The sequence below is a fragment of the Euprymna scolopes genome, chromosome 40, assembly GCF_053919585.1.
Source record: "Euprymna scolopes isolate OS-2025 chromosome 40, ASM5391958v1, whole genome shotgun sequence".
Lineage (NCBI taxonomy): Eukaryota > Metazoa > Mollusca > Cephalopoda > Sepiida > Sepiolidae > Euprymna > Euprymna scolopes.
The window spans coordinates 14,204,530-14,229,935 of NC_136521.1; the positions used below are offsets into that span (position 1 = coordinate 14,204,530).

The following is a 25,406-nucleotide window of genomic DNA, read 5'->3' on the forward strand; positions in this document are numbered from 1 at the left end:
GCAAAAAAAAAAAAAAAAAAAAAAAAAAATGCAAACCGCAGCGAAATCCAACTATGGAATGAACCTACTTTGTCTCAAACAAGGTGCGTAGTCATCCAACCAAGCTATAACCCAAGCCGATGTCTCACAAATAGGATTTTTACACTCGCTAGAACAATGTCATCCAACAAGCTAACCTAACGAGAAAATTAATATTAGAATTTTCAGAATGCAAGAGGTAATATTATTATTTCCACAGTCAAGAAATGCCCGCAGCTCACACAAGCCATGAAAACCAACAAACCAGAAGTCCAAGATTCGAGTTTTGTCCTCAGTTGGGCTCATCAGTTGAAAACATTCATACTCGAGATTCAAAATCCGAATCTCTTACATGCAAGGCGAGAAATTTACCATTTGAGCAATCGTGCCACACTCAAGAAAATCTATTAACACAGATCAAGCAAACCGCAACAAAATTTAAGTGTCGGACTTCCAGTTTGTTGACTTTCATGGCTTGTGTGAGCTGCGGCATTGCTTGACTGTGGAAATAAATAAATTTATATATATAGATATACATATATGATAAATTTATATATATATATATATGATAAATAAATGTGATAAATAAATGACAAAACTCTATATTCCAAATTTCAAGATGTTGTCCATCTTACCGTTCGTTTCTTTAATTATGTTGAAATGCTCAACATTTCAAATATGAAATGAAATATTCAACATACTTTAAAAAAATAGACAGTAAGATAGTCAACATCTTGAAATTTGGAATATAGACTTTTATTATTTATTTGTATACACTCTGTAATCACATTGAGCTTCTTAAATTAAAGAATTGGCATAAATAAAAGGTGAAATAAGCATCTTTTCCCATAAACATCATATAGTCTTGTCGCGTTGATGAGCTGTGATACAATGAAACAGTACTGTATGTGGATGACTACACACACACACACACACACACATAGCTACAGAGTTGTAATTTTTTTTCCATCTTTTAGTGTTTTTTTTTAATTAGCTTTTGGATTACCTTAAAAACCCATGTAATATATTTCCACAAAAGCAAAAATACACTGGGGGGGGGGTGATATGTAGATAAATTTTACTGGTTGGTTAAAATCAATAAATATTCATCATTTTATTATTAGGACCAGCAAAGGAAAATTTTGTTTACAAATATTTTTAAAAGAACCGTTTTCTAGCATCATAAAATAGGAATATATATATATATATATATATATATATATATATATATATATATATATATATATATATATATTTCATGTTGTTTGCTTTGGTTGTTTTGTAGGAGAGAATTGTTGGTTCTGTATTTTCTGCTGACAATTTAATAAACAAAAGATGCCATAAAAAAATTAATTAAAAATGAAGGAGTACCCAAAGTAAAGTGGAAACAGTTTTTGTTTTTGTATAAAAATTTTACAAAAACAAAAAACAAAACAAATAAAAAACAACAACGTAAATGTTTAGTGCATTTTAAATCAGGAAGTCTTCAGAGAACACTAGTTTTACAGGAGAAAAAAAGAGATAATTTCGTTTTTGCTATAAACTTATATACACTTCTTATTTAGAAAGAACTAGCCTGGGTGCCTGGCGTGGTCCGGGTGTTTGAAGGTGTGTCTTGAGCAAAAAAAAAAAGTGGTAGTAGGCAGACAGGCTTGAACACGTACTGCAAAGGAGGAATAGAACGTGAAAAAAAAAAGTGACGTGTTTGCTGTTGCATCCATCGCCAAACCAGAAGTGACGTAGGTTTAAATTAAGGCTAGACAATCGAAAAGAGGCGATGACTTTCGAAAATATCGGTGAAAAAAGCGACTCCTCCCTGTTGAAAAGTGCCCAGTTTAGGGTGAAGGAATTAATGTTTTTAGCCAATTTTTCAATATTTGTCGTCTGAAGGGTTTAGTTTCAAATGATACTGATCTTGTGAAAATCCATCGCCTCTGTTGAAAGTTTTAGGCAAACATACAAACATTTAAACAGACAGGTGAGATTTATATTATAGATTATTAACAAAGAATTATACAGATTGGTTGGAAAAAACTACTGTGGAATTTCCACTGGAAATATATATAAAACAGTAGATGTATGCATGTGTGAAAATATTTAACCGATAAGCTTTTAAACTACTGCTCACATAACACTGAAATTAACAGGAAATTGTAATTATATGCCAATGAGTTTTACAATGAGTAAACTCTTTGCTTGGATGGATGAATAACGCATACAGAAATATGGCGGCAAGTTAAAACGCATTTCAACTTGCCGACATGTTTTTATTACTTTTGCACATGCGTAAATTCATTCATAGCTTGAAGTAGTTTAATTTTAAATCGCTCTCTTGATAGCTCAAACAGTAGGGAACGTGGTTGGAGCGCTAAATGTTTTGGTTTCGATTCTAGCTGTCACCCAAGTCATTTTTTAAACTTTTAAAAGCACTACTATATATATATATATGTCACCCAAGTCATTTTAAAAGCACTACTATATATATATATGTCACCCAAGTCATTTTTTAAACTTTTAAAAGCACTACTATATATATATATATATATATATAGTAGTGCTTTTAAAAGTTTAAAAATATATATATATATATATATATATATATATATATATATATATATATATATATATATAGTAGTGCTTTTAAAAGTTTTAAAAAAATGACTTGGGTGACAGCTAGAATCAAAACCAATATATATATATTAGTCAAGACAGAATTGGCTAGGTAATAATAAATATGAAATCTGCATGAATTAAAATATATTTAAACATATTTAACGACCAACAAGGCCGAGTGCCCCATTAGTATTAATAATAATAATAATAATACTACAACTATCACTATTAATAATCTGTTATTTCTCTGTTTCAATATCTATATATAAGCTATTCTTTTGCATGTAAGGGAGATAATTCAGTATATATATTCAAGCAGTAAGGGAGATAATTCAGTGTATATATATATATATATATATATATATAATTATATATATATATTCAAGCAAATAGTAGCATCAATCAGCAGCAGCTGATTAAGGGATGAGGGTGCTTATTCAGATTGGCACTTATGGCAACCATTAAAAGTAAAGAAGATACAGAAAAGTTTGTATGATGTACCAGTCACAGAACGAAGATGAAATATTCCAAAAAATCATGTAATTTGATCAAGTAGTTTTTTTTTTATTCAGGAAAATCAAATTTTCCTTTGTGTTTATGCGGGGGGGGGGGGGTTGAAATAAGGGTGGCCATTAAGGAAACAAGGACAGCCAACCAGCTTTTATTTCAAATTTTTTTTGGGGGGATGAAGGTGGTGGATAACGTCAGAAAGACAACCGGAACGTAAGATTTAAAACCTAACAATAATTCAATAATATAACGTGTATTTAAAAAATTTTTTTTTATTTTTCAGAACATAAAATTTTCAAATAATGAAAACATTTTTTTAGAAAAGTCATTTTTTAAAAAAGTTAAACAAAATTTGAGGAATATTAAAATGGCTTCCGCTTTCACATAGCAGTAAAAAGCGGCAATTTTATTTTTCGAAAAGAAAAAAAAAAACTACTTGATCAATTTTTGTGATTTTTAAAATATACCATCTTCTTTCCGTGGCAAGTACGTACAATATAAAAGTTTTTCTTCATTTTTGTTTGTTGCCATACTTGTCAACTTGAATAAGCACCGGAATTAATACTGTTTGTAAATAAGAACGACAACTATTTTTTTCTAAGTGACTTTAATCAACAAATTTGTTGAGAAGTGACGGAAAAGTATGTCAGCGAGTTTTATATGACATGGGTACATTGTTTCAACAGCAATAATAAGTAAATCCACTAAAAAAAAAAAACATCAGCTGGTACCACAAAAAACTGTCATGAAGGGTTCAGGAAGATGAAAAGACCATGGAGAAAGAGCACCAACCAGACCTCCATTGGAAAATTGTAAAGAGTACTGAGACCTTAGGGAGCCTTAGTGTCACTCAAATTCTAGAAAAGACCAACGGTCGTTGTCAGCGAGAAATTAATGGAAAACGACTGTTGCAATAACACAAAGTGATTTGTAATGGTTACTGAAAAGAGGTGTAGAGTGCTGGAAATCTGAGAAGATTTGTTGTCGCTTAGACTCCAGTATACACCACTGGTTGTTGACAGTAAGCTATCGCTGATACTGACTTGTGTGAAAAGTCTTTCTGAGATAAAAATATTAATTACAATTACAATAATAATATTGTGAGATAATATTAATCATAATTATAATAATATTAATTATAATTGTAATATTGTTTGTGAGATAATAATATTGATTATAATATTCATTATAATGATTATATTGTTCGTGAGATAATAATCGTAATTATAATATCAATTATAATAATATTGTTTGTAAAATAATATTATAATAATAATAATAATAATATTGTTTGTGAGAAAAAACAAGAAAAAAGTTGTAAATGGGAAAATAAATAAGTAGTTTTATCAGAAAAAACAAAAAAAATTAAATCAAATGTTTAAAAGCCCGCCACCTCCTCACAAAACAAACAAAAAAAAAAACAAAAAGAAACAATTGCTTTAATTTTTCGGGTTTTTTTTTTTCATATTTTGTTTTTTTTTTAACACCAGGTGGCATTGCAAATGTTTTATTGGTACTTGTACAGTTTAATCAAGACATTAAAAAATGAAAATATCAAAAAAAAAAAAGTTATATTGTACGTATCCGTTTTGACATGAAGATTTCTGAAAAAAAAATTTCACTTAATTTGATCGAGTAGTTTTTTTTTTACAGCGGAAAAACACGCTTTTATGATAGCGCGTTGAAGGCAGACATCTTTGATTTGTTTTAAATTTTTGTTTTAATTTTAGATAACTCCATGTAAAGCGCCGACACTCCCTCCCCTACCTTTAATAACTAGCTTTTCTTCCTAAAAATCGAACCTTTTGCTCGGTATCATAACAAATTGTTTTTTTGCTGTAAAACAAAAACTACTTGATGAAATTAAGTGAAATTTTTTTCCGGAGAACTTCATTCCATAACAGATACATACAATTTAAACTTTTTTTTCAATATTTTTATTTTTTAATGTCTTGACTAAATTGTACAAATATCGTTTTTTGTACAGGGAATCTTCAATTTAGGCACGGACTTTAGAAACCAAATAATACGAGAGGAAGAAGAGGCCCGTCAGGCCAAAGATGACATAACACATAAGAGTGCGGTTACTTTTGCCGGTGTTCATCATGTGGGCGATGCGGTTCATACTGCCCGTGAGCAAACCCTGTGAACTGTCAAAGTCTGAACCCTACAAAAGAAACCAAAAAATGTTTTTAAACAATTATAATGGTGTGGGGGTAAAAATAAAAAAAACAATGTGTGGAAGTGAAAGGAGCAACCCTCATTCCTCTAAAAATGTATACTAACGTTTCTTATTTATTTGCGGACTGTTATCCTCATCTTTATTGTTGTTTCACAACGCTTCGACCAACTATTCCTCTGGCCTTCATTGGGACCCATGGCACAGTAGACGTAGAGGCGTTGAATCTCTATGGTTTCAGGTGGGCATTGTTTGAGGATAGTGGTTTCAATCCTACCCAAAGCCGGCCAGAGGATTAGTTGGCACAAATGTGGTGAGATGACAACAACTATGGAAGGCAGTAATTAATGAAAACACAGTTAAGAGACTCAGCATTCCTATCCCGTCGCGGTTAACCACCCGACGAAGGTCAGAGAAACAGTTGGCTGAAACGTGGTGAAATAACAACAATAACTATGAAGATGAGGATAACCGTCTACAAATTATGTGTATTTTTTGTGTATCGATATTCATATTAAAAACCTTTTTTTCTATTTATTTAAAAAGAAAATACAACTTTGTTATATATGGGTCATAAAATTGCATTCATCTGCAAAAAATCTAGCTAATTTAAATATTCTTTTAAGCATTCATTTTAATTAATTCCCTATTAGTGTTTTTGGTTTTCTTATGAAATGATCATCTTTAGTTAACTATTACGTGTAATTATATTCGTGCAGATATTCTACATGGTTTATACTTGCGTAATATTTGTGTAAAAAGGTTATAGTAAACACAAACACCTTTCTATATATATTTATGTATGCGTATATATATATATATTTGCTTAAATAATTTTGCCTACTAAACTCCTGTCAGTTTTTGGTCTACAGATATGAAACTTAATATATAGGGTATTTGAACACATGCAAAACTTTATATTTAGGTTTTAGCAGGGGAAAATCTGTGCAAAGGTGTGAAAAGTAAAAAAAATGGAATTTGCAAGGTGAAGGTCAGACGACAGCTTTACAAATATGCATGTGTAACATAGTAGCTATTGGTTTACGTTTTAATTTTTAGTGTTGCAGCAAACATGCCTTCATAGCTCAGGCATTAACGTCAAAGGAAAAAAAGAATCATAAGCTAAACGTTTTGGTTTCAATTCTCGGTAGTGGTGCGCAAGTTGTTTTTTTTTAAACTTTTTAAATCATTAATATATATTGGATCCAATATAATATATATATATTACCACGTGACTAGGAAAAAATATATATATAAGTAAATTAAAAAACAATCCCTACATTTATTTCTACAATATGCCTGAGGATGATAGAAGTACTTCTATCGAAAGCGCTCGCGATTATGGATCCAACATATACAATTTTGAGAAAAACGCAAAAAGGACTATTCGGAGATTGGAAAAGATAAAACAGAATAATTCCGTGCTATTCAATAATATTTGTCTAAATGAGAAAATGCTGCCTAAATATATACAATATATATATACAATATATATATATATATATATATAAGGGCAAAATGTGTGCATGTGTTTGTATGTCTGCCAAAAACTTTTGAAACACGCAACGGATCCTCATGAGATCAGTATCGTTTTGAAGTTCAATCCTTTGGATGACAAATATTGAAAAATTGTCCAAAAACATTAATTCCATCACTCTCATGTGGGCAGTTTTTTACAATAAGGGGTCGCTTTTTGCGTCAACATTTTTGTAAGTCATTGTCTCCGCTGGACTGACTACGCTTAATTTCAACGCTCGCAATTTCCGGTTGCGCCATGGAAGCATCGGGTAAGATGTTACGCTTTTTTAAACTTTTTTTCTCCTTCGTGTTACGGGTTCGAGCCTACTACCATTATTTTTTAACACCTCTCTCCACCCGGGCTGCCTGCTATGGTTTTTGGTGATGAAATAGAGATAATCGCCTGTCGATCTTTATTAGAGTTGCGTCTTCTTTGTCAACCAATTTTTTCATACATATGAAACCGCAGCTGTATAACAGAAACCAACTCCAAGAATACGAAAATATATACGCAGCCAGTAACTTTTCTCCTTTCTTTTCCAAGACAACAATCAACATGCCTGAAGATGGTTGAAGGCTAAACCAACCGAAACATTGCACAGATAATACTTAAGATGAGAACAATAGTCCAATCAAAACAATAAAAGCCTAAACTTTGTAAAATAATTTCCCAAGTTTGTTTAATAAATCATGTGAAATTATTGGTTTGATTTGTTAAACTAATAAAACTGAACTTTGTATAATCATTGCATAAGGTTTGTTAAATAAACCTTGTGAAATCATAAGTTTGCATTATGCTATTATCCCTATTAAGATATACAATGGACTCTTCCAATAATTATATAATACTTAAACTGTGATCCACTTAGCGAATCAAGTAGCAGAAGCTGCACTGGTGATATTGTATTACTGTAATTCTTTTCTACATGTGTTTGTGTTATTTTGCCTTTTTGATGATATAACAACTTGGCTCCATGAACTAGAGGAATTGATATATAAATTCAAAGATTGTTTTTTTTTGTCATGCAGAGGATTTGAAAAATATTCAAGTGTCCACTGAACAATTGGCACCCATGATGACATATATTCTGTTCTAAAGACATTCCATCTAATGCTGGAAAAAAAAAAAATAAATAAATAAAAAAGACGTACAGGATTGGTTGGTTGTTTTTGTTTTACGGCATATCAATCCTTTTCGGGTTATTTAATGCCGAATCCAGTTATTTTGAAGAAAATTTTTTTAATAGAATATATATATATATTTTTTTCAAGTCGGTTTCTATTCAACCCATAGTTGGGACCCTAACAGGTACTACCACTCCAGGTCAGAGTGGACCTGGGAGCAATGGCAATTAAAGAGTTGCTCCACACTCCCCAAAGCGGCATATCAACCCTTTTCGGGTTATTTAATGCCGAATCCAGTTATTTTGAAGAAAATTTTTTTAATAGAATATATATATATTTTTTTCAAGTCGGTTTCTATTTAACCCATAGTTGGGACCCTAACAGGTACTACCACTCCGGGTCAGAGTGGACCTGGGAGCAATGGCAATTAAAGAGTGGCTCCACACTCCCCCAAAGCGGCATATCAACCCTTTTCGGGTTATTTAATGCCGAATCCAGTTATTTTGAAGAAAAATATTTAAATAGAATATATATATATTTTTTTCAAGTCGGTTTCTATTTAACCCATAGTTGGGACCCTAACAGGTACTACCACTCCGGGTCAGAGTGGACCTGGGAGCAATGGCAATTAAAGAGTGGCTCCACACTCCCCAAAGCGGCATATCAACCCTTTTCGGGTTATTTAATGCCGAATCCAGTTATTTTGAAGAAAAATATTTTAATAGAATATATATATATTTTTTTTCAAGTCGGTTTCTATTTAACCCATAGTTGGGACCCTAACAGGTACTACCACTCCGGGTCAGAGTGGACCTGGGAGCAATGGTAATTAAAGGGTGGCTCCACACTCCCCAAAGCCCACAAGCTGGGGCCTCACCACTGGATATAGTTTAAGGTCATATCCAGGCCCAGACGTACAGGAAATAGAATTAGTAATACCTATCAGCCATAAAAACGCTTTGGATCAGCACAGATTTCAAGTTTTTTTGTTGGTTTTTTTTTTTTTTTTTTTTTACTAAAATAGTCATATTAGAGAGCTTAGAGAAGCAGGGACTCTGAAGAGAATTCCAAACTGTACTAACATGAGAGCCGGGTAGAGAAACATCAATGCAAGATAAAGAAATATGAAGATTTAAAAAGAGAGCCGACTACGGTTACATTACAATCTTTGAAGCTGTTGAGATTGGAGCAAGAAGTTTCCTTGCGGGCTCCCTATATCAATTTTTAAGCAAGTTTGGAATTAAAGACCAAAAAGAATTGCAGCCAGTAAATGCCTCATAGAGATAACTGAACAATGTGCAAGGTGGCTCTGGCCAAAAAGGAATACCGCATGATATGGTAGCAAGTGTCTACAGTGTAGCTATCTCTGAGTAGATTTATTTAATGATTTTACTAATTTATGTATTTAAAAAAATTTTAAATTAATTTTATTTGTTTTATTTTATTATTTTTTTCTTCATTATTCTTTTTGATATGAGCGCATCCTAACTTAGCGTATATGTTAGATGCAGCCTTTGAACATTTAAACATCACACGCAAAGTCATTGCTCGTAACAGGAAATGCTAAATTATTAAACGTCATTTTTATTGTATTGAGCAGTCCATTCAAATGCAATTCAGATAATTGGTTCTCGCATCAGTGAGAGGGGCCGTTGGGTGAACAAGCCGTAACAAGGAAAAAACTCATCTTGATTGAATTTACAATGCCTTAAAAGAGCTGGGTAGAAAAACAGCATCAATGCAAGATAGGGAAATATGTCGATCTAAAAAGAGAGCTAATATTATTAATTCTTTTCGATAAGAGTGCATCTTAACGAATATGTTAACCGTAACTTTTGAACATTTAAACAACATGCGCAAAGCCGCTGCTCGTAACAGGAACCGCTTAATTATCCAACGTCAGTTTCATTGTATTGCGCAATTTATTCAAATGCGATTTAGATAATTGGGCCTTGCATTAGAAAGGGAGGGGAAGCCAATACGTGAACAAGCCATAGAGTGGAAGGCCTTGAAATTGTGCGTATTCCCTCTTGACAACCGGATATAATCTGAAGGATGATATGAAACAAAAGATTATATACAAGTCTATGAGTGAATAAACTAAGAAATGAAATCAAATACCCTAAGAAAAAATGATAAACACCATTTTATACAAGTCAACAAGAAAAAAACTAAGGAAAGGAAAGCCCTGAAACGGGCCCTTTTCCCTCCTGATGACCCGACATTAACTGGAAGCTGAAATGGATTACTTCACAAGTGAAAACAGCTGATAAACATCATTATAACCAAGCCTATAGGCTAAGCTGTTTCTTTCAAAACAATATCTTCTGTTGTTCACATGCTTCATGGCAAGTTTCTGTTACTCTTCTGGTAATAATTTTTATCCTCAGAATTTCAAGTGTAATGTAAACAGACATCATAATATCCCTGCAAATCGCCCGGTAGTAACCGCTACATCAACGTGACACTCTGCTTCGTTTGGGGTGAAAATGTAATTTAAAAAAAAAAAAGAAGACTTTAGTGGTTTTGGGATCTCAGCAAAAGCAATAAAATAAGAAATAAAATTTACCATTCCCTCGAGATAACGATTGGATTCTTTTGTATCAGTTTCAATGTCTAGCGCCAACTGAAAAAAAAAAAGAAGAAAAAAAAGAGCATTTTAGTTTGCTTGAAGCATTATGATTATTTTATAGTTTAAATTTGAATTGAAAGCCAGTACAATGCAGATTATTTTTAAAAATAATTTTTTTTAAACAAATATTTAAAATAAAATATGTATGAAATATGTTTATTGGAACAAATTACAATGCAATATTATGTGGGGTCACTCAGTTGAGAAATTAATCTCGATTTCAGATTTTTCCATTTTTTTTTCCAACTCCCTTTATTTTAAAGAAAACACAGTTGGGAAATTAGTCCAAAACAATTTATTTGGGTTTACTTATTCCTGTGTTGTAGTTTAAATGTTGAAAAGACCTAGATAAAGGCAAAACGTATCCATGCATTAACATGGGAGGGAAGACTATCTTCAAGTACTACCCTAAGCTGGGAATGGGGCAACGGACTTATAATAAGTAGATATTAATAAGTCCTTCTCACCTTTTTCCTTTTTTTTTTTTACCATTTTTATTTATTTATTTATTTATTCATATATATTTTATACTCTCCATATTATATGGAGAGTAGATAATGCATGTGGATGTGTTATCAGCAGCTCCAGTAACTCTCGCTTCTCCTTTTTTGTCCTTCAGTCCTCATTTCCAGTGAGTGATTTTTCTGACAAAGGGTGAAGAAAAAGCTGCTTTCCAGGTCGGTAGTACTTCGTAAACAGTAGCCTGAGATGTCGGAAAATTTCTGTTTCTATGTCTATCCTTGTGGTCATGTCACTAGTAAGGGTGCTGGAGGTAAACGTTTCATCTGGGCTGACGTTACCCGCCTGATAGTCAGGGACCCGAACATTGGATTAACCACAAAGGAGGCTGTCCTATCAGCAGGTGAAAAGTACTGGGGCTGCTGTATTGCCATTTGGTGAATGGATTCTGGACCATACAGTAGTTTCTGGTAGGGCCTCTCGATGCCATACTAGTGGGTAATTGTTACAGCTTTACCTTATCATGTGCTACAAAAAAAAAAAATTTTCTTGTCTTTTTCTCCCTTATTTTCCCTCTCTGTCCTGCTCCAACCAAGTCTACCGACCTGCTTCACAAACCCCAAAACCTCAACAATCATGACAAATCTCCAAAAAAGAAACACAAATAAACGTAGAACCCCATCCTTCAACGTAGACCCCTACTACCAGGTCTCCTTCTCCAACATCAGGGGTCTATGTTCCAACCTTTCAGAGGTTGAAACACAATTACAGGAGACGAAACTGGACATATTCTTTCTAAGTGAAACTGGCATAGGGCCAACCACTTCTCTAGACGAATTCATAATTAAAGGACACTCTAACTTAACATCTAAATCTGACCCCCAAGATCGCCATGGACATGGAATATGTGCCTACATCAAAGATGGCTTTCCATGTGGTAGGGATATCTCCAGAGAAGACCCTAATTTACCCTATATGTGCTTCTGGGTTGCACTAGCTTACACCACTGCATTTATATTTGCCCTCTATCGCCCCCACAACAGTGGGGTTACTATCTTTAAGAGCATATCTGAGAAAATTGACCACATCCTGTCTGCTCATCCTTCGGCTAACATTCACATTTGCGGTGACTTCAATGTCCATAATGTGGAATGGCTGACCCACTCAAATAAAACCGATGACGAGGGGAGGTTTTGTCATGATTTTGCCATTGCCTATGACCTCACTCAGATTGTTCACGAACCCACCCGTGTGCCCGATACTACCGGTCAATATGCAAGCCTTCCAGACCTTTTCCTCACAACTTCCCCTGAGCAGTGTTCATGTTCCGTTCTATCTCCTCTGGGATCCTCTGACCACTCTGTTGTAGCAGTTAAGATAAAAACGAAATTTAATAAATCTACAGGCGTACCTCTCCACCGTATTGTATATCGATACTCTATGGCTGACTGGGATAGCTTCCGTACATTCATATCTGACCTACCTCTGCATTCCATGTTTAAAAAGTATGTGCCCTCTATAGTATCAGACCTGATCGAATGGTTAATTGTAGACATAGACCGATTCATACCATCCAAAAAATTCCAACAAAAACCTAACAGCCAGCCATGGTTCTCCCCTGAATGTGCTGCTGCCATCACGCACAGAAATCACTTTTTCCATAGTTACCAACGTAATAGATGTACTGAGACTAAAGCTGCTTTCAGGACTGCCAGCAACCACTGTAAAAGAGTAATAAAAAATGAAAGAGAGCTATATGCTCAGTCTGTTAAATCCAAAGTAGCTGAGCAGCGACTTGGTTCCCACCAGTTCTGGCAAATAGTAAACAGGATCTTGAACAGAAGCGTGCGTTCTATCCCAACTATCATCAATGGACCTGAGGTCATCTCATCAGCATCAGACAAAGCCAGACTATTTGCCAAGAACTTTGCAGCTAATTCTACCCTATGCGACAATGGCCATCAACTCCCTGTATTTCCTCCTTTAACAGACAACATGCTATGCAACATACAAATATCTGTGCGTGAGGTCGCCAAGCTAATCAAGAACCTTGATTCCAGTAAAGCAACTGGCCCTGATGGCATTCCAGTTATAGTGCTGAAAAAACTCCAACCAGAACTTGCCCCATACTTACAAAACTGTTTAAGCGTTGCCTTAAGGAGAAGTGCTTTCCAACACCCTGGAAAACCTCATCAGTTTGCCCTGTATTTAAGAATTCAGGTGATAAGTCATCTCCCTCTTAGTACAGACCAATAAGTCTCCTGTGTGTCATGAGTAAGTTGTTGGAATCCATATTAAATAAAGTATTAATCAACCACCTCAACGGAAACAACCTTCTTAGTGACATGCAATATGGTTTCCGCTCTGCAAGATCTACAGCAGATGTGCTAACGGTTATATCTCATAGGATTAGTGAATCTCTTGACAAAGGTTTCCTTTCCAGGCAATTGCTCTTGACATATCGAAGGCCTTCGATAAGGTATGGCATAAGGGCCTACTTCACAAGATTTCCAGCTATGGTATTACTGGAAATGTTTTCTCAATCATTAAATCATTTCTCTCTGATAGGTTCATAAGAGTAGTGGTTGATGGGCAGAAATCAGAGGCCCACAGTATTAATGCTGGAGTCCCTCAGGGGTCCATGCTGGGCCAAACTCTCTTCCTGATCTACATTAATGATCTCCCAAAACACATACTTAAATCATTCATTGACATCTATGCTGATGACACAACCATCTATGGCAACACATCAAAGGCTGTAAATGACAAAGTTCTCTCTAATTCTCTCTCCTCTGATCTTGAGCGCGTGGTACAATGGCGGAAGAGGTGGCATCCAAAAACCAAAGCTTCTATCTTTACATCATCAACGCTTTGATCCCCATCTGGCATCAATTGAAATGGATGGCTCTCGTCTTGGGGAGGCTCCATGTTTTGACAAACTTCTGGGTTTGACCTTTACTCCTGATCTAAAATGGAACATGTACATCAAATCTGTTGCCAGGGAAGCTGGGAAAATGGTGGGATCTTTCTACCGCTCCAGAAGATATCTCACTACGAATGCAATTCTCTATCTGTATAAAAGCCAAGTACGTCCAAGGATGGAGTACTGCTGCCACATCTGGGCAGGAGCTGCTAAAAACAGCCTATCCTGCCTTGACAGAGTACAAAATAGACTCCGTGGTTTAATAGGGGATGCCTTTTTCTCTTCCCTGCAACCTCTCTCCTACAGAAGAGACGTTGCGAGCCTGTCTTTGTTTTATCGTTATTTCCATGGCAAATGCTCGTCTGAGCTCTAATCTCGCGTCCCCCCTCGCCAATCTTTCATGAGAAACACGTCTGGCTGAAACTACTGTCAATAATTTTCCCCACTCTTTATCTGTGCCTAAATCCAAACGTAGATTCCATGAGCAGAGCTTCTTTCTCAGAAGTGCACGATTGTGGATCCCTCTTCCGTTCGCCTGTTTCCCACCTGACTACAACTTGGACGTCTTCAAATCCAACATAAACAAATTCCTGACAAACCGCCCCCTTAAGTAAGACACTCTATCAAATCTCCAATACTAATGATTACTACAATACTATCTCATTGATTACTGTATACGCAATAACCCTTATCCCTGAGTGGCCTCCGGGCCTTGATAAGTGGTGACCCCCATGTAAAAAAAAAAAAAAAAAAAATGTAAAATAAACAAATATTTGTTTAAAATTGATATTTTGGCGATAGACACCATCTTCAAAATTTTATACATTGTTTTATTTGCTTTTGCCATGATGGTAAATGGAAGAAAAAGTTAGTACAGAGTCTATGAGTTGTTCGTCTGTGGTGTTATTTTCAAATGCCGGAAGAATATGCTTGCCGCACTTGGTATGAAAGTTAGAGTTACGTTTTCTATGGTATAAGTGTGGCTCCAATCCCCGCAAGCTGGGGCCTCACCATCGGATATAGTTTAAGGTCATATGCAGGACCTAATTTTCATGGTCCTGGGCAATGCCGGATAGTGCTGCTAGTCTATTATATAAAGTTGTGTGTGTGTGTGTGTGTCCAGCTTTTAAATATAAATTGTTTATTATTTTTAGGTGGCTACATCCCATCTAACAGAGGTAAAAGTAGAAGGAAGTAGTTTTTTTACTTACTCCTTTTAATCGTGAAATTTTGTTTGAGAGTCCATCAACTCGAGCATTATTCTCCTCCTCCATCATGGCTTCTGTTCTTCCTGAAATGGAAAAAAAAAAAATTTGTGGATTTTAAATTTGAGTCAAAGTGATGGTTTCCGGTTTTGAAAAAAAGAAATTAACAATGTTTAACCAAAAACAGTCCCTTATCATTTTTGACTGCTTACATTTCATTGAAATATCATTTTTAACTGCTTACATTTCATTGAAATATCATTTTTAACTGCTTACATTTCATTGAAATATCATTTTTGACTGCTTACATTTCATTGAAAATTTTAAACATTCAAATAAAAAATTGCTTGGCTTTCCCCGGAACATGATGTCAACGGCTCGGGTTACGCTGCTGTCTGATGTAATATAAAGCTGAGCCAATTACATCATCATCATCATCATGACGGGCTCCTTGCCTGGACCAATGTGACTCTTCCTCTCCAGAGTTTCCTGTCTTCCAGGTTCACAGTTGGCGTCGTGTGCTATTTGCTGGATGTACGTGGATCTAGGTCGTCCTTTGCTTGCGCACCCGTGTTGTGGAGTCCATAGCAATACATCACTCACCAATTCATGCTTGCTTCTCAGACAATGACCAGCAAATCGTAGATGTCTTTCTCTGATGGTATTAGATATGGCAGGTAGGTTGCCATAAAGTTGCTGCTTCGTGGGATGATTTTGCCAAGATATATTTAATACTGTTCATAGCATATGGGTGTATGTGCCATCTAGTTTTCTTTCCAATCTTTTCGAGACTGTCCAGGTTGTAGCACCGTAAACAAAGACAGGCTCTACCATTGCCCTGAAGAACTGCCTTTTCAGTTTGTTAGTTAGTTCCGAAGTTCATACTGAATGCAGCCGATCCAATGCGGCCCATGCTTTTGAGATGCAAATTTCGATATCTCTCTCTGTGGAAACTATGTTGCTGCCCAGATACATAAACTCAGCAACTTCTTTCAGTGTTGATCCAACCAGAGCCCTGATCTCTCCTTTCACATTGAAAGTCATAAAGTTTGTCTTATCCGCATTTATGTGGAGACCAATGACATTTGCAAACTTTTCTAGCTTACGTAACAGTGTTTGCGCATCAGCAGTGTTGTTCGCGAACAAAGCAATATCGTCTGCGTGATCTACATCATTATAATGCTGCACAATGATTTTCAACTTGACGTGCGAGAGCTGAAGATCCGAGTAGCAGACGACAATTTGGAAGAGGATAAAAAAGGTTTCTCATTGAACATGGATTACTCCTGGCAGTCATTTTTTTCACAACGAAGGAATTAGTAAAACCGATTTTAACATGGAGAGTTTGGGAGTGTTTATTCCAAAAGCCGTTCTTAACATGGGGAGGTTGAGAGTGTTTATTCCGAAAGCCGTTCTTAACATAGGGAGGTTGGGGGTGTTTACTCCGAAAGCCGTGAAAAAAAAGTGAAAAATGTTGTAAAAAAAAAACTTGCGGAGAACGCTCTGTTTTACAGTTGTTTTAAAAATGGAACGTAACTTTATTTTATGTCAGACAGCAACAGAACCTGAGCTGTTAATGTCATGTCCTGGGGAAAGCCAAGCGAATGCTGAGTTATGTCTGGATCAATATTTGCAAGAGTACCAAAAAATATTAAATAAACCAGCTCTATACTGCCTCACTGGTATTCCACCACCACATATCAGGCGAGAAGTCATCACCAGAATGGAACGGTACAAACAGCTTAACGACCACAGGCATTCACTGTTTGGCTACCAATCAGTCAGACAAAGACTAAAATCTCGCAGTAGCTTCATCAATATAGAGGAAATCGATCCCAGGCAAGCTGCCTCCTATAGGATGGAACGATGGCGAGACTATAACAGCAGGAATAAAAATGAAGCCCTTCCAGACCCAAAAGAAACACTCCCCCAGGGTTCAAACCTTGGTAGAAAAAACTGGGTGACTCTAAATAGAGCCAGAGCCAAAGAAGGCAAAACAAAAGACAATCTCCACAAGTGGGGCCTAGACACGTCACCTTTTTGTCCATGTGGAGAGGTACAAACAATGCACCACCTTAGGGAAAACTGCCGATTGGGTCCTCATTGCTCAAACCAAGACCTTAAGGAGGCAAACAGCACCGTCATGCGATGGGTTAATTTCTATTGCGATAAGATATGATGATGATTAAATAAACTACTTAAAAATATTTTCAAAATAAACTATTCAGAAAATATGAGTTTGTTTTACAATCCACAGAGGTACAAAAATGTGGTCAAAAGCCAAATATATAACAAATAAATATAAAAGGCAAGATAAGTTACTCTTCTACCTATCTGGAAAAGTTTTTGGTGGTTTTATTCACTTTAAAACGTTTATTCGGTTCGGAAAACAGTGTCGAGCGTTAGGTGAGAACAAGAAAAATGGCCGCGAATTGACACCTAAATATTTTAAAGTTTTTATAATGACTTAAAAATAAAAAATATACAAAATACTGTTAGAAACCTACCCCATATATATTACTCCTGATCTGAAATGGAACACGTACATCAAATCCGTTGGTAAGATCGCTGGAAAAATGGTCGGATCCTTCTATCGTTTCAGTAGATATCTACCTGCTGATGCAATTCTCTACCTATATAAGAGCCAGGTACATGCAAGGATGCACTCTTGTTGCCACATCCGGGCAGAAGTTGCTAGAAAGACTTATCCTGCCTTGACAGAGTTCAAAATAGACTTCATAGCCTAATAGGGGATGCCCTTTTCTCTTTCCTGCAACCTCTTTCTCACAAAAGAAACGTTGCGAACCTGTTTTTGCTTTATCGATATTTTCATGGCAATCTATGGTTCCTCCTTGCCAAACTTTCATGAGAAACACTCGTCTAACTGAAACCACTATCAGTAATTTCCCCCACTCTTTATCTGTGGCTAAACCTAAACATAGATTCCTTGAAAAAAGTTTCTTTCTTAAAACTGCACATCTGTGGAACTCTCTTCTGTTTACCTGCTTTCAAACTGACTACAATATGATCATCTTCAAGTCCAACGTAAATAAATTCTTGTGTAAAAAAAAAAATGAAAAAATAAAACTGAACACAAAAAAATCAGTATATTAAAGACGTACATATGCTCAATTCTCCTTTACTATTGCGAATGTTGGACAGTAACGAAGGCAGCTGAAAGGCGTTTGGAAGTAGTGGAGATATGGTTTTTAAGGAGAATTCTAGGAATCTCATGGACAGAAAAGAAGACAAACAAGGAAGTCATGTGTAAGGCAGAGTACAGCAGATGACTACTCAATACCATTCATGCCAGACAGTTAAAGTTCGTCGACTATTTAATGCGGGTGCATGGCTTGGAAAAAAGCTTGATGTTAGGAAAATAAATTGCCAGAAAAAAGAGCAGAGAAAGACAACGAACAAAGTTCACTGACAGTCTCAACAGAGTCACTGGAATCATGACTATAGATCTCACCAGAAAGAGCGAATGCAGAGGGGACTGGAGAGCTATGATCATCGATGTCTGCAATAACAGACCTGATACATAAAGAAGAAAAAGTAGAGAAAGATACTGAGTGTATATGAGGAGGGAAGGAGACAGGAAGTCATTCTTTGAAGCAACATGTTATCTAAGTCCATCTCTAGATTTAGAACAGAAACTAATGCAATAAAAGACATGATACCTGAAGAAGAAGAATGGGAAGTGGAAGAAGACAAAGCGTTTAAAACTGAGAGCAAACAAGTCAATCTCCAGATAGTGGGATCTAAATGGGGAAAAAAAATTGAAATAAAGTTTGGACTGGTGATCTTACATTTTCATCCGAGTCAGAAGGTCAAAAAAGTGTATTTTTATTTTTCAACACAACAGCAATATCAGAAAGAAAAAATTCTTTATAATCAATTTTTATTTTAAATTAAGAAATTATTTTCTAAAATATTTTGTTTATATATGTTTACATTTTGTTTTTAAAGTAAAATGAGGAAATTAATTTTAAAAATATTGTTTAAAAATACTGTTTTGACAAGCATCTGGGTTTCACCTTTATTCCTGATCTGAAATGGAACACGTACATCAAGTCTGTTGCCAAGGTCGCTGGGAAAATGGTGGGATCCTTCAACCGCTCCAGAAGATATTTTACTGCTGATGCAATTCTCTATCTATATAAAAGCCAAGTACGTCCAAGAATAAAGTACTGCTGCCACATCTGGGCAGGAGCTGCTAAAAACAGCCTATCCTGCCTTGACAGAGTACAAAATATACACTTCGTGGCTTAGTGGGGGATGCCCTTTTCTCTTCCCTGCAACCTCTCTCCCACAGAAGGGACGTTGCGAGCCTGTCTTTGTTTTATCATCATTTCCATGGTAAGTGCTCGTCTGAGCTCCAATCTTTGGTCCCCCACCCCGTCAATCTTTCACGATAAACACCCATCTAGCTGAAACCACTATCAATAATTTTCCCACTCTTTATCTGTTCCTAAATCAAAATGTAGATTCCATGAACAAAGCTTCTTTCTTAGAAGTGCGCCCGTGGAATTCTCTTCTGTTTGCCTGTTTCCCACCTGACTACAACTTGGATGTCTTCAAGTCCAACATAAACAAATTCCTGATGAACTGCCCCCTTAAGTAAGACAGTTTATCAAATCTCCAATACTAACGATTACTACGATACTATCCCATTGATTACTGTACACGCAATAACCCTTATTCCTGAGTGGCTTCCGGGCCTTGATAAGTGATGACCACCCTGTTATAAAAAAAGGTGAAATTTTGAAAATTACTTATTTTGTATTGCATCTTCAGTGGTCGAGCAAGCCTATTTTTTAAAAAAAGGGGTAAAGGGTGATAACATACCTACGAGCAGGAAATTGCCTTTACATATTGTTATAGAGATTTCTTCATGTTATTGATGATCATGAGTTTTCTTTTATATGCACTAATAAGTCACTATGTATCAAGGCCGAAAGCTGGTCGAGGATATGGGTAAATGAGATTGTTAGTTGAATGATGAAGAATACTATGAAAGGATTGGAAACGATTGGTGGAAATGGCAGAACTTGATTAATTAAGTGATCAGATAAATAAGTATTTGTTGACATTGGACTTGAAGATGGCCATGTTGTAGCGAGTAGAAAAGCAATTCCATGATTTGGTTTAACTCTGTTTTATATGTTGGCATGTGTTAGACTGTTTTAAGAAATTACTTTTAAACTAACCTAGCTTTGGCCTGATCTTCATTTATCTCTCAAGTCCATTTCTATCATTAGGGCTATGACAACAGAGTATTCTTTTCATTGTTTTGACTTTTGAGTACATATCCGACACAGTTAATCAACCGAAAACCACATCACTCTATATAAAAGCATATAAGATATCAACGGATACACACTCAAGAGTCAAAAAAATAAAAAGAATATGCTGTTGTCCTAGCCCTATTTATCACTTGTTTTCCTTGGCCTGATCCTGCTACCTTAATTGTTCTACATCTACTAACCCAAGCACCGTCATATTCTTTCATCAGCAGATTTAGTTTAATTCTGTTTTACATACTAACATGAATTGGACGGCTTTAAAAAATTACTTCTAAACTAACCTATCTCTGACCCAGTCTTTATTTATCCTTCTTTCTCTCTCGTCCATATTTATTAGTTCCTCCCATGTTTTCATTGACCTTTACCCTATGAACTAGACCTGCTACCTCAACTGTTCTACATCTACAAAATCAAAAACTCGTGTATTCTTTCAACATAGCCATACCAGCAAAGGCTACTTTGGAATAAAATACTATTATGGCATGTATTCTTCAGAATTGTCTGATTTATTCCCTGCTTCCTTTATTCCAGCTTGCTTGACTCATTGGTCTAGTGGTCTTCACTAATTCACTATTCAGCTGCCTCGTTATAATACTCCTCCCTATTCCAGTAACTTCTTTCCATGCACTGCAGGCTTATGGAACTCTCTTCCTGCTGACTGTTTTCCTTCTAATTATATTTATAAAAAAAAGTCAATAGATATCTTCTGTCTTTGCAATAATCATCTCTTATTCTGATTTGCTCCTTACATGTTTTGTTTGGAGTGACTCAGATAAAAAAAAAAATCACTCCATTTCCCCCGACAACATACAGAAATTTAAATGTAAGGTGAACAAACATCTTAGCGATTAACTCTCCACTTGGGTTTATCTCCCTTTAAATCCAGCCCCTAATCACAGTCGCCTCTTATGTTTCAGTGGCAATTGTGCTTTGTTTGGCGTGAACGAAAATTAAAAAGTTTTGTAGAAAAATCACTTTGTCTTGCTAGATTGTTAAATGAAAAGGGGAAGAACAAATGAAAGAAGAAGATAGAATAAAAAAATAAAATAAGGAAAAAAAAGAAATCCTTGAATAATCCATTTGTATGGGGTGGAGGGTGTTAGGGTGGGTATTTGTGTGCACTTTTATTTAAAAAAAAACAAAAAACAAAACAACAACAAAGTGTGACAATGAGTCAAAGGCCAAAAGTTGTTTAGTTGCTATTTTTTTTTAGAAAGACCATTTTAAAATGGACCAAAATAGCCTTGGAAAGAAAGACCATTTTAAAATGGACCAAAATAGCCTTGGAAAGAAAGAAACAATCAATTACAAAGTTGTGGAATTGTACAAAGCCCCCCTCACTCTGTCTATAACATATCCAGAATACCAGAGAATGTGGAGAGAAAGATAATATATATATATATATATATGTGTGTGTGTGTGTGTGTGTGTGTGCATATTTAGGCAGCATTTTCTCATTTAGACAAATACTATTGAATAGCACGGAATTATTCTGTTTTACAATTTTCCATTTTATCTTCTCCAATCTCCGAATAGTCCTTTTTGTGTTCTTCTCGAAATTGTATATGTTGGATCCATAATGTTTGTATATATAAATGTGTTTAATATATGTAAAAAAAAAAAAAAGTCCGCCCACCTAACATGTAACAAATTACCACGTGACTAGGATATATATATATATATATATATATATATATATATATATAAGTAAATTAAAAAACAATCTACATTTATTTCTACAATATGCCTGAGGATGATAGAAGTACTTCTGTCGAAAACGCTCGCGATTATGGATCCAACGTATACAATTTCAAGAAAAACACAAAAAGGACTATTCGGAGATTGGAGAAGATAAAAAGGAAAATTGTAAAACAGAATAATTCCGTGCTATTCAATAATATTTGTCTAAAATTATATATATATATATATATATTAGACTACCCGTGACCCGTTAGGTCAGTATGTTATATTAGCTATGGAATTAATGCATGAGCGTGACACTTGTGACGTAAAGAAAATAGGTTTTTGTGACAAAAACATTTCTATGAAAGTATATTAAAATGAAAAAAGAATATAGATAGATTTCTATGAGTCGTTCTGTTTATAATTGTTTTATTTTTGAAAAAAACCCCAAAAACTTACATCCATATTTTCGGCTGTCATCGGGTTAAAGTAGATTTATTTGTAAGAAAATTACGTTAAAATAACTTAAACGTAATACGGAAATGAACGATGTAAAAAAAAAAAAATGCAGAAAGTATTAACAATTTTTTATTTGGATAATTTAAACACGAAAAAAAAAACAATTGGGATGCTGAAAATGTACACAGTAAAACAATATGTTTTATTGTCACGTTGATTATTTGTTTATGTATGTATGTGCAACCGGAAGTCGTAAACCGGATGTTGGGGTACAATACTCGTTACAAGATCATTTGAATTTTATAATTATATAGATAGATATATACATCTACTATTATATATAAAAAAAAAAACTGTGTGTGCGTGTGTATGTGAGTTTGTTCCCTACTGACTTTAAAACATCTGGGCTGATTTTTATGAATTCACACGAAAGTACTTTATGTGTCTGGCAGTGTTCTTAGATAGATTTTGTATTGGAATGTCTTTGATAAGTATTAACAATTGAAAATCGAAATAATCCAATAAAAGAAAGAACAAACGATTTGGACCAAAGTTAACACCTTACACAGCCTAACATCACAAGCGCATTTGAGAAGTTTTATTACTACACAAGCCGAAAAAAATATATAAAATCAACTTGATATGACGGGGATGTTCAAAATGAATGTTTCGGTTTAGAGTACAATTGAACTATGATACTTGACTTTTGCATTTTAAACTTTAATTAAAGACAATGTATATATAAAAAATAATTTTATAAAGTCAGCAGTAGGTTCTCTACAGTGCAATGTACTGTGAAGTTAGTCACTGCAGGAAGGCATATGAGGTTTCTTCCTGGTGCACAGTGATGGGTCACCAACTAAAGCAGGCAATCAATTGGTTTGATTGAAAAATTGGCGATTTCACTGAGTTTTATGACAATAAAAATATCGGAGTGTGAAACATTCGTTGATCATCATTCAATCCCGGGCAACGTTTGATCTCTCTGCTAGTACATACTAAGGGAGATAAATATGAGGAGCGTTCAATAAGCTATGTCCCTGAACAACTTCTAGTATTCTGATGTAGCTGAAATTTTACATGTGCAAGCATTTATATCTACTTGTTTATGTGGTAACTTATACACTTCTGAACTAATTATGGATTCCAGCATTTATTTCCAAACAAATTGTTTTTACTTGAAACAAAATTTGGTAAAAAAAAATATAATGGTATTATTAGAGTCATGCACTCTGCTAACCCTCTCCCACCTGATTTTTCTTTTTTAAGCGATTATAATCAAACACCTTTTCCAGATCGTGAGGACCAGCAAGCCTCACTTTTTGACCTATTCCTGACAACACTGCCTTAGGCTTAGGGACATGCAGAGTGGAAATGGGGGAGGGCTAACAATGCTCAAGCCCCTGCCCCATTACTCCTGTTTTAAAAGTGCCCTTTGCAGAGGAATGTATTATAGGCCTGTTCCCTACCGAGGCAGTGTCCATTACTATATTTTTGCCATTTTTTTTACACTTGAGCACCTGCGCTGAAAAAGTTCTCTTCATGTCACTGATGAGGTTTTTCTGACAGATACCCATGTTTCGAACCTAACAGACCTGCGCTGTCGGCCAAGTTTTAGCCCTTGTCACATCAGCACACGGTTGCATCCATGTGCTTGTTTTGCAAATACTTTAATGGAATGTGCTCCAATGAACTTGCTGCACTTTTATCCCTTAATGAAAATACCCCGAATAGCAGCAAAATCCCACCCCTTCATCTCTAGATGCTGGAAATTTTCTACTCTAATAACTTCTCTCTTCAGACACTTAACTTTTCGAATTTCCTCTGTTAAAAGGTTAGTTAAGAGTATTTATGCTAAGAGGGCACCAGTGCCATGAACTTGTCGGAGCACATTCCGTTAAACTTTGTAAAACAATCATGATAGAGATTGGATCTTGGTTGACAGTGCAGAACCTATGAGATTATAGACTCTCCTTTGGACCATGTCTCAAAGAAAGACATTAGTGGTGGGTGACAACCACACTCGATGCATGACCAGGCGGTGGCTTTGTACTGATATAGGATGAGTATGTGTACTTTTCTAGTATGGAAGAGAGAGCCCACCTTCTTTGCAGCAGTCTTGGCAATGTCTTCTATGTATTTGTTCCAATTCATATTACCATGTGAGGAGTTTGAACGATGAACTCTCATTATGAAATATGCTACTAGCCATAAAAATCGTAAGCTTTTTCTTCGTAGCATTAAATGTTACCACCCATTCATGTCTTCACTACAGACTGGAGGTCATTTTTTAAGATCGCAGACGTTACCTTGAATACGTGTGCATTCATTTTTCCCACATGTCGAAAATAGAGCATGGCATCATCAGCAAACATACCCATCTCAGGTACAATGTTATCAGGGAGGTCGTTTATGATTATCAGGAATAATAGAAGTTCAAGAATCAATCCCTGTGACACATCGGCAATATCGAGGACAACCTGGATTCTTCTTTTGCCCAGGATGGATCTGATTATCTATATATAAAAGCGAAAATGTTTGTGTGTGTGTGTGTGTGTGTGTGTGCGCGCGCGTGCGTTTTCGTGTATGTCCAAGAAAGGCTTTTTTCCGAGAACCGATCGGTCGCCTCACAACTTCTTAAAACTTTTTATATCGCGCCTAAATGATAATATCTACGAGTTAACAACCGGGGTTGCCTGTCTATTTAATTTGCCCGACTTTCAAAAGATAAATATTCAACAATTTTCGATTGCCGCACGTGTATTAAGCTTTTTCG

The 25,406-nt window shown here is 35.4% G+C and overlaps 1 protein-coding gene across 1 annotated transcript in view; it reads right to left on the reverse strand.

Annotated features, from left to right (window-relative positions):
- Positions 1-4,456: 4,456 nt before the first annotated feature.
- Positions 4,457-25,406, reverse strand: part of LOC145265382 (BET1-like protein) — a 31,687-nt gene continuing 10,737 nt past the window's right edge. The window contains exons 2-4 of the mRNA XM_080121180.1: positions 15,189-15,268; positions 10,533-10,589; positions 4,457-5,308 (exon numbers count right to left, since the gene is read on the reverse strand). Coding sequence (XP_079977306.1) covers positions 5,141-5,308; positions 10,533-10,589; positions 15,189-15,268 — 305 coding nt within the window. The 3' untranslated portion in view covers positions 4,457-5,140. The remainder of the gene's footprint in view (positions 5,309-10,532; positions 10,590-15,188; positions 15,269-25,406) is intronic.